Source organism: Salvia hispanica, chromosome 5, assembly GCF_029641045.1.
Source record: "Salvia hispanica isolate PSC_SH4W2 chromosome 5, Shi_PSC_v1, whole genome shotgun sequence".
NCBI classification, from domain to species: Eukaryota; Viridiplantae; Streptophyta; class Magnoliopsida; order Lamiales; family Lamiaceae; genus Salvia; species Salvia hispanica.
Window position 1 is genome coordinate 7681984 of NC_142696.1, and position 16386 is coordinate 7698369.

At 37.3% G+C, this 16386-nt stretch overlaps 1 protein-coding gene and 1 pseudogene across 1 annotated transcript; one reads left to right on the forward strand and one right to left on the reverse strand.

The window, feature by feature from the left end:
* The first annotated feature begins 2820 nt into the window (after positions 1–2820).
* LOC148924295 (protein FAR1-RELATED SEQUENCE 5-like) lies at positions 2821–12034 on the forward strand (annotated as a pseudogene).
* A 626-nt stretch (positions 12035–12660) lies between these two features.
* LOC125186085 (large ribosomal subunit protein eL22z-like) lies at positions 12661–14047 on the reverse strand. Its single transcript, XM_048082399.2, has 3 exons — positions 13891–14047; positions 13534–13790; positions 12661–12941 (listed from the first exon to the last, which is right to left on the reverse strand). The coding sequence occupies exons 2-3, from the start codon at positions 13767–13769 to the stop codon at positions 12797–12799; spliced, it is 381 nt and encodes a 126-aa protein (XP_047938356.1). The 5' UTR covers positions 13770–13790; positions 13891–14047; the 3' UTR covers positions 12661–12796.
* Positions 14048–16386: the final 2339 nt, after the last annotated feature.

Consider the following 16386-nt stretch of genomic DNA (forward strand, 5'->3'; position numbering starts at 1 on the left):
CATGCTTGAACTAGCAATTGATGGATTCAAGCAACCTAGATCTAGGAATTTGGAAGAAAATCCTCAAGGGGAAACAAGTCTCTCAAGCTTCTTTGTTTATCCAAGTCTCCCCACAAAAACCCTAGGCATGGGTATTTATACGAGATGATAAAAGTGCTAAAAAAAGAGACAATAAGAGTTTAAAAAATGCAAGTCGCAAAAAATGCCCGGTCGGGCGTTTTTCTCCTTAAAAATGCCCGACCTGGGAGTTTTTCTCTGGAACCGGGCGTTTTTCTATTGAACCCGGGAGTTTTTCATGCCCGGGCCGCGCGTTTCACTTTGGACTGCGCGACTTATGTAAAACGGTCATAACTTTCTCATCCAGGCTCCGATTGAGGCGTTCAAGGTGCCCACGCGAAGATCTTTCGAAGATGAAGAGATTGGTGGCGTTTTCAGTGCATTTGGACTCCATCTTGATAGGCAGAATACTGATTGAATCCATCTACATGTGCAAATTTTGATGTACGGCTTCATCTTGCTTTCGGGTTGGCCTTCATTTTTCAACACGATCCTCACCGTCGTCTCCTCCGTCTTCATTGGCTCCTCCCGCGTGGCCTTTTGAATGAACGTGGCAAGTCCTTCTCGAAGCCACCTCGCCATGACCCTCGTTGTGGGTCCACCACGTGGGGTCGTATCACTTAGTCCATTGCAGGGGTCAACACGGGCCTTGATTGACTATCATCATTGCGAGACTATAACCGTCAGACGTTACAAGCCGTTATGGGAGCTGGAGAGGCTGATCCTGGACGGACATATCAGGACACGCTGCACGTTTATATTCGCACACGATTCCAACATGCTGCTAAACATGATTTAACTATAAAGGCTTGATGGAGGAAGGGACCAGAGTACTTTTTCGATATTTATATCACCACAAATAGTTGTGGCATGAGTTGTAGGAAGTTGCAAGGTGTATGTATTATAATGAGTGACAAATAATAAAACAGTGGTGACAATGACTAGAGATATATATGATCATTCGTTAAAAGTGACATCGACAATGAAAGAGCCTACATGATCATGAATACTTATAATATCAACTACTATGTACTATGCATATATGACATATTTGTTTTTCAAAATAATCAAAATTTTGAAAATGATTTATTATGAATAATAATAATAATAATAATAATAATAATAATAATAATAATAATAATAATAATAATAATAATAATAATCAATTGCCCATAAAGTCATGAACTTTCTGGAAAGTTTGGTTTTTCACCATCAACTTTAAAAGTTGCATAAAAAGTCATGAACTTTACCTACAAGTGCCGATTTCCCGAGTCGGGTATTCCGGCCATCCATGTGCTGGCGTGTAAATTTTCTGCTGGCGTGGCAGATGATTAGGATGTTGACCGTGTATTAAATGGCTTTTTTTTTTAAAAAAAATTTCCTTTCCCTTCCACTAATTAACTGAAGGATTTTAACACCTAACGGAAAATTTCCAACTCTCACTCCCAATTTGCTTGGGCAAACTCACTGCTAAAAAAACTCAAATTCACTTCTTCTAAAAAATATCTGGCTAGCGCATCCGGCAAGCTTGAATTGCGGCTAGCGTGACGGCGCGGCGACGGCGAAGGTGCGGCGACGACGACCTCTGCATCCGATGGCGCCGCTGAATCGCGGCAGGAATTGCAGATGGAGGAATTGCGACCCCTACCCTACAGATGGAGGAATCACGACGGGGATGAGAGATTGACAGATCGTGACCAGTTACATGTCGCTATGGAGAAGAAAGAGTTGAAATCGCGACGAGATGAGATTTTAGTCGCTGCCCTAAATTGATATACTCTTAATTTAATTGAAATTACAAAACGACGGCGTTTTTATTGTTCTGCCGGATGTTTGCCATGTCACGCCTCCGGCAAGCCACGTAGGATTAGTTTTTGCCGGAATTGTACCGGGGTTTGATCGGATGGAAAATTTGCAACGCCCGCTAAAGTTCATGACTTTTTATGCAATTTTTAAAGTTATGGGAAAACCAAACATTTTAGAAAGTTCATGACTTTAGGAGCAATTTACCCTAATAATTATAACAATAATAATAGGAGATTTTTTTTATTGCAAAGTGTGTGAAACAAAAAAAATAAAGTGCGTATAATTTAAAATCAATAGCTTGTGTATTTGCAAAAATTGGAAGAATTGACAAAATTACAAGGTGTGTGTATGGAAACATAAAATTAACATGAATTACAGCTTTTGAGAGATTCGAACCCGCATTTATAAAAGGAAGGCGAGAATAACAGCCGCTTGAACTAAAAGGCATGTTTATACATTCTGCGAAATTAATATATAGGACCGCCAAGACCCCATGTAGGTACGCCAATGCAGGCACGAAGCGTTGGAACTGCCATGGTGGGTACTGGGTCCGGTTGGCCCATGCCTACTTGACGCATACTTTGACTCTTGTCCTTTTTATAAGATAATCAGAGATATAATGTCTTCTTTGTTGACAATAGTAACAGTTAAGATTTCTCTGTCTCCTATTAACATTTTTATCCTTCTTTTAAATTGGCACAACAAGAGTCTCTCCTCAATATCTAATTCTGACTTGGTATACGTTTGTTTCATTAAGTCTTGGATACCACATATTATACAAATCGTGATAATAGACCCACTTTTCGTGTTCTCGAGTTTCAATCATCATAGAAGAGCTGTTATTTTTAGTGCATCACTTTTGTATGATGAAACAACAAAATAGTTTAGATGGTTGTTTTAAACTTTTTTGTAGGCACACAAACATAAAAGATTGTCTTTACCGACCAGGATCAAGCTATGGAAAAAGGCTTGCACGAGGTAATGCCAAAAACATTTCGCGGGTTATGCACATAGTATTTAATGCAAAATGGAATCAAACATCTGGAAATCTTATGAAGGACGGATCGTGTTACTTGACAGATTTTAAGAGGTGTATGTATGGCTTTGAGGAATAAACTAAGTTTGAGGAGGCTTGGAGCAACTTGGATAATAGACCACTTGTCGTGTTCTCAAGTTTCAATCATCATAGAAGAGCTGTTATTTTTAGTGCATCACTTTTGTATGATGAAACAACAAAATAGTTTAGATGGTTGTTTTAAACTTTTTTGTAGGCACACAAACAAAAGATTGTCTTTACCGACCAGGATCAAGCTATGGCAAAAGGCTTGCACGAGGTAATGCCAAAAACATTTCGCAGGTTATGCACATAGTATTTAATGCAAAATGGAATCAAACATCTGGAAATCTTATGAAGGACGGATCGTGTTACTTGACAGATTTTAAGAGGTGTATGTATGGCTTTGAGGAATAAACTAAGTTTGAGGAGGCTTGGAGCAACTTATTGACACAATTTAATCTTCAAACTTAGTTTATTCCTCAAACTTAGTTTATTCCAAGCCTCCTCAAACTTAGTTTATTCCTTAAAGCCATACATACACCTCTTAAAATCTGTCAAGGAACACAGTTGGAGCACATACATAGCATGGAGGCAAAATGGGCACTTCACGCTTGGTATGAGAAGCACACTTCTTAGTGATAGTGTCAATTATACCATCAAGAATTGTACGATGCCCAACTTAAATGTTGCTCATGTTTTTAAGAATTTGGAGCGGGCTGTGAAGGATAAACGGTATAGTGAACTAAAGTATGACATTGAGATACGCCAAAAGTTACCCAGGTTGAGGTTAGAGAGTTATCCTTGACAGGAAATAGGCTAGAATTAGATTAATATGGATTAAGTAATTATAGTTGGGCTATAATTATAATAGTCCATAAGCCCAACAATCGTGGAACCCTAGTGACTCTTCATCTATATAATGGTTATTTATTCTCCATTATGGGGATGAGAAATAGCGTAACAGTAGAGAGAAAATACGTAAAGCTTTGTAGAGAGAATTCCTAGCATTCTTCTACGAAGCAATTGTACGGGATAATTCCTGCATCAGATTGGATTACACGTGGACCTCGATAGTAGTGGATTCAACTTGCAGGATTCAATCGCAGAAGAAAACAACATAACAAGTAAGATTTAGTTCCGTTGTGTTTTACATGCTCAACTTGCAATATAATTATGAATCTAGATCTGTTATTCTTGTATGCAATTTCCGCTACGCTCATTAGATGAATACAAGAATTCCCTACAGTGGTATCAGAGCCCGAGGCTTGATTCATAATTGATTTTGTCCTCTAATTAGTTCGTGGAATAATTTTGGAAATTAAAAACTTGTAATTGGGCTGCGGAAGTTGAAATTTGGTTTTATAATATTGCTTCTCTGAAAATTAATGCAAGTTTGAAAATAGTTTTCAAAGTTCTTCTGCCGCTGGTATGGGAAATTGGATTTCACAGTTTCTAAAGTTGATCTACTATTTCAAAATAAAATCAACAATTATTGAAAACTTTTTCGATACATTTGTTTAAAGTGATAAATATCTCGTTGAAAATATTTTCAAAATATGTTAAAAAAAAAGGTTTTATGTTCTTTTCAATTTTAACAAAATTATGGATTTTTGAAATCTGCCTATCTCCATCGATTGCAACGGAAGTGAATCTCCGGCGAAGGCATGTGCAGTGAGTGGCAGAGAAAGATTGGCGCTTGGCGTTAGAGGGAGCACGAAGCTCGACCATCTTTTGGACAAGTCTGGTCGTGTTTCAAATTCCTGAAGCTACTCCGATCGCAAATTTCTTATGATTCTCAATCACCGGCGTCGCCTTGGAGGCAACGGCTAGTATCTGTTTTGAAACATCAGGGTGTTGATTCAATTTTTCGTCTTCTTGGAGAAGGACAAAAGTCGACCATTGAAAGAGAATTGATGAGGACCGAAGCGGTGGTACCTAAGAGTGTCCACATTGAGAGGGCCGCGGCCCTTGGCCCGGAGTTGGCCAAGGCGCGCCCCCCCCCCCCACCTACCGAGCCGCAGGGGGTGGACGAGAGAGGGCCGAGCTCTCGGCCAGGCCGAGGCTCTTGGGCGCGCGACTCAGCCCGCCACTGCAGGGGCCGAGAGCCGCGGCCCTTGGCCTCCGATTTTAATTTTTTTTTTTTTTTTGCATTTTCCAAATTTTTTTATATATTCATCATTTCTCCTCCATATTTTTTACCCAAACCAAAATCCACTCTTTCCAATTGATTTGAATTTAGTTTCAAAACATGGATTCCAACAATGAAAATTTTCAACGAGCAATCGATGAGGAGTTCGAAGAACTCGTTGCAGTGGTGCAAGCTGAAGCGGACGAGGAGGAGGCCGCTTTGGCTGCGGCGGCAGCCGTCCCTCGGCCGATCTACCGTCGCCGGTATATCAACCGTGACCATGCCGGAGCCGACCAGCGGTTGATGGAAGAATACTTCGGCGATAACCCCCGTTATCACCCAGAGATTTTTCGTCGGCGATTCAGAATGTCGCAACGACTCTTCATCCACATTGCGTATTGTTTGTCTCAGCGGTACAAATGCTTCACCTTGCGTCATGATGCCACCGGTCGAACCAGATTGTCGACATATCAAAAGTGCACGGTGGCAATTAGGCAGCTTGCCTATGCCGGGCCTGCTGACATCTTCGACGAATATCTACAGATGGGCGAAACGACTGCCCTTAAGACGCTGAGACAGTTTTGCAAGGGTATCAAAGAAATCTTCAAAGGGGAGTACCTATGGAAACCAACGGCCGAGGAATGCCAGAGACTGATAAATATGCACGGGATTGTGCATCATTTTCCGGGCATGATGGGCAGCATCGAGTGGAGGAACTGCCCGGTGGCTTGGAAGGGGCAGTTCAGTTCTGGTTTCAAAGGGCGACATCCCATGATGATCCTTGAAGTCGTTGCTGACTACCGCTTGCGAATCTGGCATGCGTATTTTGGTGTCGCTGGGTCGAACAACGACATCAACGTTCTACAATCATCGCATCTCTTCAATGATGAGTCCCGGGGTGAGGGGCCGCTGGTCAGCTTCGTGGCCAATGGCACGTAGTACAACAGGCATACTATTTGGCCGATGGAATATATCCTCGCTGGCCCGTATTTGTCAAGACGATCCGACAACCAGTTGGGCCGAAGCAGACCTATTTTGCAAAAAACAAGAGGGTGCTAGGAAGGATGTTGAGCGGGCTTTTGGAGTCCTCCAAGCGCGATGGGCCATTATACGGTGTCTGGTTCGACTATGCACGAAAATGTTGTCGCAGACATCATGACTGCGTGTATCATATTGCACGATATGATAATAGATGATGAAGGCTTTGCTGCAGAGCGCTAGGCACCGGAATATGGTGCTAGCACAAGTCACGGTATTGCAACCCCTTCCCTGCAGATGGGTGTACCACGCAGTAATGAATACTTGATTCAGCGCTTCACCGATATGTGGAGTGAAATATCACATTCAACACTGCAGGCTGATTTGGTTGAAGAGGTCTGGAACCGTAGAGGAGGGAGCGTAGCGTGATATGGGTTCTCTTTGTTGTTCGTGTTGTATCAAAAATTTTCGTTGTATAATTTTTCCTTTTATAATATTACAGCGAAAATTTTGTTAAAATTTTGTTATAATATTTACTATGTGTTTTAATTATTATATGCATAATATTTATTATAGCTAAAATTAAAATGTAACAAAAAAATGTTAAGAAAATAATTTTAATTGGTGGCCAAGTTTTATGGGCAAGACCAAGTTTATTGGGCATGCCCAACAAATGGTAGCTTGGGCATGCGCAAGAGGGCCACCATTGTGGTCACTAATTAATGGTTCAGAGTAATGGCTGGGTTACGTTAATTTTGGAAATTGAGCTTTACAAATAAATTCCCAATTACATCACATTTATTGATTTGATCAATAAATTATTATTCACATAAATTGTTTTAATAATTGGGACGTGTGTTAGCAATTGTTGTGTTATTGGATGTATTGGTCCATACTGATCACTATGTCATTATTTTGGAAGTAAAAATAGTGATAAATCCCAATATGATGATTAGATTCATTATTTATTGAAATAGTAATAGCATATTTTTTCTATTAATTCGAGAACAAATCTGTTATTATATTGAAAGGTGTGATATATTATTATTTGGAAATAATGTATATTTAATATTGATTTGGAATTAATATTGAATATTTTATATATTAATTTAGAATTAATATGAATTGCTAGTCCACGTTTAGTTTTAATGAAATATTAATTGGATTAATAATTTTATTTGTTGAGCATTGTTTGATATCCTATATGATAAGCATGCTATTTGAATTTTTATGCTTATTTATTTAACTATAGTAGTTAGAGACGATTTTATTGTCTGGGTAGGCGGCGTCCAGTATGTGTAGTCCGTGTTATACTATGTTTGTGTAGGCGGCGCCCAGTATTTGTAGTCCGTGTTATACTATGTCTAGGTAGGCGGCGCCCAGTAATTGTTTGAGTTTTAATATTGGATATTATATTCACGTAAGTAGTATCACACTTTTTCCCCATAAAATATAAGTCTTATTTTTGAAATAAATGTGTCGTCCATCACAATTGTTTGATGTTTCTAGCCTTTTCGACCATGAGTTTTACGCCCTCGCGTTTACTCTAAATCTACAAGGTTTAGGCTCATTCATAGATGCATGGTTGGCATCGTGTGATGGGGTTGACTTGCTTAAATTATTTTGTGTAGCCCTCGCAACCAAAATAATTTATTGACGTATATTAATTAGATTAATAAGGCAAGAATTGTAAAATTGTTGTTACAATTGGCTTAGAGGCCTACCTAGTGATATTATTGTAGTCATCAGCCCTCGCAGAGGCTACAACTATATAAAATTGGATCTTGGACCACTAAAATTTATATTTGATATAAATTCGTATTTTTTGTTTGGGGGGCATAATATATGTTAAAATTAGTGGGAGCTAATCAATACAATCTTGTTTGATTAGTGATGCGAATGTGATCTTTGTATGCTTTTCTAATTTTCTTTTGGTTTTATTTTCTGTTCAGATAATATGTCAAACTTATCTTATGAGTGTATGATGGAAACAAACAAATTGACTAGGTCAAATTTCACGGAGTGGCAGAGAGAGACTGCCCAAAACTCAAGGCACAAGGTGCAATGAGTGGGAGCTCAGCTATGTTTGTCATTGAGATAAATATGTCTATGAATAACTCACAATCCTAGGTATTGGATACCGCTTGTGGTTCACACATTTGTAATAATGTGGAAGGTCTAATAGACAGCAGGAAAGTGAGGCCTGGGGAAGTAGACCTACGTGTTGGAAATGGAGCATGCGTTGTTGGCGAACGCGTGGGAACTTATAGATTATATCTTCCCTCAGGACATAGACTAGATTTACATAATTTTTATTTTGTTCCAGTTATTTCAAAGAATATTATTTCCATTCTGATGTTGGACATCGATGGTTTCTCCTTCCATTTTGCAAACAGCAGATGCTCGTTTTCTAATAATGAAGTATTTTATGGAAATGCCTCTTTAGAGAATGGATTATATATGCTTGAATGCAAACAAAATATTCTCAATGTGCAAAATAAAAGACTAAAGCTATGTAATACGGATAATGCTACTTATCTTTGGCATTGTAGACTTGGTCATATCAATGAGAAAAGGATAGCGAGATTGAGAAAGTTAGACTATCTAAATTCTTTTGAATATAAGGAAAGATGACTAATAAGCCACTTCTGGGAAAGGGGTGCGTGCTAATGATGTGCTAGAGTTGATCCACACAGATGTGTGCGGACCGTTTCCTACTTCAACTTGGTCTGGGAACTAGTTGACTTGCCAGAAGGGGTTTACCCTATAGGCTGCAAATGGATCTTCAAAAAGAAGAGAGATGCAGATGGCAAAGTACAAACCTACAAGGCTAGGTTAGTGGCAAAGGGTTATAGTCAACGTGAAGGCATTGACTATGATGAAACCTTTTCGCCAGTGGCTAAGATGAAGTCCATTAGGATATTACTTGCAATAGCTGCATACTACAACTTTGATATTTGGCAAACGAATGTCAAAACCGCATTTCTCAATGAAGAATTAGAAGGCGATGTCTATATGACACAGCCTGAAGGTTTTGTATTGAACGAAAGGCCGGATGTAGTGTGCAAGCTAAAGAAGTCCATTTATGGACTTAAGCAAGCTTCTAGGAGTTGGAATATTTGTTTTGACAGAACAATCAAATCGTTTGGTTTTGTCAGAAGCAAAGAGGATCCATGTGTTTATAGTAAACGTGAGAATGGAAACGTCGTATACCTTATCATATATGTTGATGACATCTTGATTTTGGGAAGCGATCGTTCCATGATGCAATCCGTGAAAGAATGGTTGTCTAGTTCCTTTATGATGAAGGATCTGAGTGATGCTTCCTACATCCTTGGAATTAAGATCTATCGACATAGACCAAATAGGATGTTAGGATTATCACAATCCACTTACATAGATAAGTTGCTAAGGCGCTTCTCAATGGAGAACTCCAAGAAAGGTTTTCTTCCTATGGGACATGACATTGTATTGTCTAAGAAGGATTGTCCTTCTAATGACAAAGAAAGAGACAACATGAAAAGGATCCCATATGCTTCGGCTATAGGATCTATTATGTATGCCATGATCTCTACTAGGCCAGATGTGGCCTATGCGCTTAGCATGACAAGTAGATTTCAGCAAAACCCCGGTGAGGAACATTGGAAAATTGTTAAGTTTATACTTAAGTACCTTAGAAGGACTAAAGAATATTTCTTAGTCTATGGTGGACGACCAGAGTTATCAGTTATTGGGTATACTGATGGTAGTTTCCAAACAGACCATGATGACTATAAGTCTCAGTCTGGATATGTTTTTATCCTCAATGGTGGAGCAGTGAGTTGGAATAGTTCCAAACAAGGTACAACTGCCGATTCCACCACCGAAGCCGAGTAAATTGCTGCATCTGAAGCTGCCAAAGAAGTTGTTGCTTTGTTAGAGTTCGTTAAGGAACCGGGTGTCGTTCCGAGTGCCAGTAGTGCAATACCTTTGTACTGTGACAACATTGGTGCTGTTGCGCAAGCAAAAGAACCCAGAGCTACGAACAGGAACAAGCATGTTCCTAGAAAATATCATCTGATCAGAGAAATAATTGAAAGATGCGACATAAAATTAGAAAGAGTACCCACAGATGATAATTTGGTTGATCATTTCACCAAACCATTATGTATAGCAAAACACAATAAGCACTTTGAGAGCTTAGGTGTTAAGCATGTTGGTAGATGGCTTTGAATCAGTGGGAGTTAAAGTTTTATATGTCTTAGATATATTTTGTGTTGAGACAATATTACTTGATCACATTCTATGAAAATTTTATTTTCTATCAGTTTTGTGCATTTATTGGAATAATTGGTTAAAATGTCTGTATTTATTCTAAATTTGTTCCCTTGAATTATGACTGCCGTTAATGGAGTGGGGCATTAATGATATAATATAATTCTAAAATAGCCCTAACGAATGATCATCAAGAATGAGATATTGATTATATGTTATAAGTTAGCATGTGGTTTGCATCACATTCTTCGAGAATGTAGTTGTTCTCACAACTATGAGATATTTGATACTCGTGATGGACACATGGTGTACTTTGGAGACTATTGGTATACCCTACTATTAAACTGTTTTGTTAAGTGTCTACAGTTTATTAGTGCATGAAGTATGTAATAGTCCTTGGATCTGAGGTCATTACACATTTTGTTTGTTGAGTGGTGTGCTTTGACCTTGTACAACGCTTTGCCTCCCCTCGGAGGATTAAGACACGGACTTGTCTTGGGTACATCATAAGATAAATGAAAATGGTAGTTGAGCCAAAAATGAGATTTATTCCTCGATTAGAATTTCGAGAGAACACTCAAATTCTCTATATTACTTTACCACTAAGTCATTGGCCAATGCAAAGATATATTCAATTAAAGTAATTGAATCTGATCAAATGGGTCATTTAATAAAGATGAGATAAAGTGATTGAGCTATTTGGATGACACATGACGAATCTTAGGCTTAATCGGGTGGTTCGTGAATGAAAGGATATTACTATAAACTTTATGTAAAGGCTTGTTTACCTAATTCATGTAAACGTCCTTCATATATCGAGCAACGCGGTCTAGGAGTTTTGTGCAGACTTCGGTTTGATCGTCGTCGATAATGGGGGCCTAAAGGGTCACACTTTCAGTGTATTATTGATTCGCTCAAGGGTACAAAGTTAGAGCTGCGTATTATATCTAATGCTAGTCCAAGTGGGAGATTGAAAGAAAATGGGCTAGATTAGATTAATAGGAAATAATTCTATTGGGCTTGGCCCAATGTTACAATTATTCTATTATATATATGCTCTATTGTAGAGAACATAAGATATAGAAAACCTAATTCTCTACGAGAAAGCGGCGCAAGAATCTATAACATTCATCAAGAGATTTCCTAGCTTTCTCTATAGAACGATTGTACCGAGGAATTGTTCCTGCATCGGATCAGAATACACGTGGACCTCGATAGTGGTGGATTCATCTTGCAAGATTCGTACAATCAATGGAAGATAACGACACAACAAGTAAGATTTAATTCCGTTATGTTTTACATGTTCAACTTCCAATACGATTATGAATCTAGATCTGTTATTCTTGTATGCAAATTTCCGCTGCGCTCATTAGATGAATACAAGAATTCCTTACAATCATATGCTACGTCAACTTCCTAAGGTCTATACTCCATTAGGTTTTTTTATCTCTTCCAGAATGAGTTTGTCTTATTTGTAGTTGCACACATAAAGCATAAAGATGAATCAGTACCATTAATTGAAAATGTTATAGGACTAATTGATCATAAATTCATAATATGAATGGAAGGTGACCTATGATCCCAATACAAAGATGATTCATTGCAGTTGTCAAAAGTTTGAGATGGTTAAATTAATATGTTCTCATTTTGTGAAAGTGTTTGTGTTAAATATGAAATTACTTCTAGAGAATTCTATTCTTAATAGGTGGACAAGAGAAGCTAAAACTGGTGTAGTACATAACATGACTATTTAGGTAATAAAGTTGAAGAAAATTATAAATCTAAGTACGATGACTATGTAAAATACTTATAAGATTGTCTAATGAAATTTTTGTCCATCAATTCACATTTTCCTTGCTTGGTGCATGAAACAATGTATGATTTATATAAAAAGGTAACAGGAAATAATAATCTGAGTTGTGACAGGAGTAGTACTTATCAACATTTCTGCATAAAAAGAAAAATTCAATATATTTGTTGAGGATAAAACAATCCACCCCAAAAAACAACACAACATACTTTTCGAAAAGTAGAAAACTAGTAGAGCAATGCCGTATTGAGCATCATGCATCAAGATACACGCCTCACAGAAGGAAGCCGATGACATTCAGCAGCACAAAGCATTCTCACATCAACAACAAAGTGAACACTTTGACATAGCCCATTAAACAGTGCACACATCAGATGGCAAATAGAATAAATACCAAAACAAAGATTAGGAAAACCATTGATTTACAAGAAAGCCAAACCTTGTATGCACCACCAATCTGAAAAACAACCTAAACCAACAAATCAGCGCAATGTGACTGGACCTGCATTACTATCCTAGATCAATGTTTTATAGCACAAATTGTGTAACTATGTAGAGAAGGAAAGCAGATGATCACATCAAAATTCAATCTAATAATCAGCAGTCTCAGAAATATTAGAATAAAGACAGAACAAACAACACGAATTGATCCAAAAAAGTGGTTTCGTCCAAGCATAAACGGAACATGGAACTAATCTCTCTATATTTAATCTTCCTCCTCGCCCTCTTGCTCAGCAATGTTGAAGTAGCGAAGTTCGTACACGTTTCTTTCTTTGTTGGATGAAATCACGCGAAGCCAATCCCTCACATTGTGCTTCTTCAAGTATTTCTTAGTCAAATACTTCAAATACCTGCACATCCACAAGAGTCAGTCTTTTTATCGAAAAAGAACTTACCAACAAATGAAAATGCAAATGCACATTTCAGTACAAACCGATGCAACATAGCCCTATGGTTCCACGCTACATAACTGACATTTCATTCAACAAAACTGCAAAACTGTGGTAATTAAATCCCCTCTATTCCAATTAAGGCAATGCAGTTGTCAAAACTAGCTTAATAGACAGTTTCCCATTTCTAAACACAGTTCACATAGATAAAGATTTAGCAATTGAAAATAAGCAATTTTTGTTGATTCTGCATTTCATTATCAGCTTATTCAAATAGGCCAATCTACACAATTGAAAAAAAAAAGTAGTATTTTAGTTGATTCAGCAATTCATTATCAGCTAATTCAAATAAGCCAATCCACAACATTACACAATTGAAACAAAATTCATTTTAGTTGATTGAGTAATTCATTACCAGCTAATTCAAAAAGGCCAATCCACAACATTACACAACTGAAAAAAATTTATTTTAGTTGATTCAGCATTTCAGTATCAGCTCATTCAAATAGCCAAATCGACAACATTACACATGAGCAAAACTTAATTAACACACCTTTTGGAGAAATTGGAATCGGCGGTGACGGTGATCTTGCTCTTGTCGCGGCTGACAGTAACGGAGTCGCCGAGAGCACCAGCTTTGCCACCGACCTTAATTCTCTCCTGCAAAAACTTCTCCAGCGAAGCGATCTCCATGATCTTATCCTCCACCGGCTTCGAGCAATCGATAACGAAGGTAACGCCCTTCTTCTTCCCGCCCTTCACCGCCGCAGCCGCCGTGCCTTTGCTCATCTTCGCACAATTTTTATTCGCCTACAAAAAATTAAGAGGAAACTTCGGAATTAAAACACAACGACGGATTAATATAGTGAAAATGGAAGAAATTTTCTGAAAACAGGGCGCATTTGCTTACTGGTGTTGAATCGAAGGGCTGAATGTGTGAACTATGCGTTGAGAAAGGGAGGAATAGAGATAAACAGGTATATTAGGGTTTCTGGAGTTGGTAGAAATGGGCTTTAGGTTTAAATTTTGGATCTGACTGATATTATAAAATCCAGCAGCCTTCGGTTTATGGGCCACGGACCCAATGTTTTGGACTTTTTATAGTCTTTTTTTAACAAAAATGAATTAAAAAATTTCTAGGTTCACTGTTCCATTCTAGAGTATCAAGACGATATCCATTAATACACTAAAACCTAAAATGATATATATATTTAGCTATACTCCAAAATCAATCATATTTTAGTTTTTGAGTAAAAAATAAGGATCAAATGCATTTTGGTCAAATTAATAAGTTAAATTATATTCTAATTCAAAGTTAATGAAAATATTAAAAAAGGATGTAATTCTTCTTCTCCATTTCACACAAAACCATTCATTTTTTACGCTGTTGATGTTTAATTTCTAACCAATTCATTTTCAGAGTTTATAAGATGGGAATAAAATTGAATATTAAAAAGGAAATAAGAAAGGGAAATAAAAAATAAACTGAAAATGGATTTAAAATTATTGAAGTTTAAGGAATCTCAATAAAAAGCAAACAACTATGCATATATATGAGTCAAATATTTCACTACCACACTCCAATTAGTACTATACACTTAAAATAATTTTAAAAAAAAGTTGTTTCATGTTCAACTGGGATATTAATCACAAACAGATGAACAGATGCAGTATATAGTTACGTCTGCATTGTACAAACTTTAAATGGATAGGCATCATCATCATTTTGGTGAATTTTCTCAAGACATCATTATCATTCATGCAAAAAGCAGTTGGAAACTTGAGTTGAGACATATTGTAATTGGTTGAAATCAAGCCTAATCCTTTTGATATATGAATAGATTTCAATTTAGGTATTTTTTTATACTGGTGTTGCGACATTATAAAGATGTGAAAGGAGATGAGTAATGACTAACGAGATAGAAATAATTAAATGATTTGGAAACTAAAAATATGTGTGTATTTAATTAATGAAGTACTCCATAAAACATGAAATTTATGCATAATAATTGTTAAACAAACAAAAATATCACAAAAATAGCACAAGGAAAAATTATCAATTACTAAATTTTGAAATATTTAATAAATGAAGTACCGTAAACATGAACTTTATTGGTGTATAATAGCTGTAAGAATAATAAAAAACTATCAAAAAAATAGCAAAAAGACAACTTAGAAATAATAAAAAGTCGAAGTTCATCTAACTCCAAGTTACTCCCTCCGTCCCCAATTAGGAGTAACACCTTGACCGGACATGGGTTTTAAGAAATGTAAAAAAAAAGTTGGTTGAAAAAGTAAGTGGAATGTGGGACCCGCTTTTTTATATTGGTTTTATAATAAAATGTGAGTGAAGTGAGTTAGTGGAATGTGAGACCTAATTACCAATTTTGGTAAAAAATGAAGTGCTACTCTTAATCGGGAATGGACTGAAATGGAAAAGTGCTACTCTTATTCGGGGACGGAGGGAGTAATAGACATGTCACGACCGCATTTTGCTAAGGATAGCGAAAGCGGGTAAACCGCGACTATAAGAGGGATTTAAGAAGCGGGGAAAGAAAAGAGATAGAACTTGAGAATTTACACGAAGACCAAGTCAATTTGTATCATAGAAGCCGAGTATTTCATTACATGGTCTTGAAAACAGAATGAACGTCTCCTCAAATAAATCAGAGTTGATGGTGAGATTCTACAATTCTCACATCACAAAAACACAGCGGAATAAGTCCTTACTAAACGACTTCGTGTATGAAGACACGAACCGTTTGGAGATCAACTTGGTTGTTTAACAACATCGACTCCGATCAGCACTCCATCCTCTTGACGTTCAACCTGCACATTTATAAATACATGCAGGGCTGAGTACTTGGTGTACTTAGTGGACACGTGCCGAAAACAGAACATACATTATATAGTTGTCAAGCCATCACAGTAACACACGTGGGTTTTGTTAAAAGGCCCGGGCTTACTAAGTTCTTTTGTGAGCTAAAAGTTCAACTGCAGACTAGGTTCTGTCATAAATCCTCACTCATCATTCATCATTCATCGTTCATCATCCATCATTCATCGTTCATTATTCATCATTCATCATTCATTCCAGTCAAGTGCCGCTCCAACGGTCACCCATCATTCCATAAAAATCCATGACAATCCATGAAAATTCATTCCGTGACAATCCATGAAAATCCTCAAAACAAAACATTTAAGGCATGACAACAATTTGAAAAGAATCATAGCTCCATTTTGATAAAAGATGATTTTTTTTCATAATTTCGCAAGTATTTGATTTATATCCACACTAGTGTGCTGGATAAAGAAAGACCACCTGATATGTTTATTCTTCAATTCAATTATTCGCTTTGACCTCACTTGCCCTCGAGCAATTTATCCTTTGAAAATAAATAGCGTG

Bases quoted from the DNA above. Each gene is read 5' to 3' on its own strand.
- LOC125186085 (XM_048082399.2), bottom strand. From the start codon at position 13,769: ATGAGCAAAGGCACGGCGGCTGCGGCGGTGAAGGGCGGGAAGAAGAAG. The intron at 12,942-13,533 runs GTGTGTTAATTA...GTGGATGTGCAG, and splicing joins GATTCCAATTTCTCCAAAAG to GTATTTGAAGTATTTGACTA.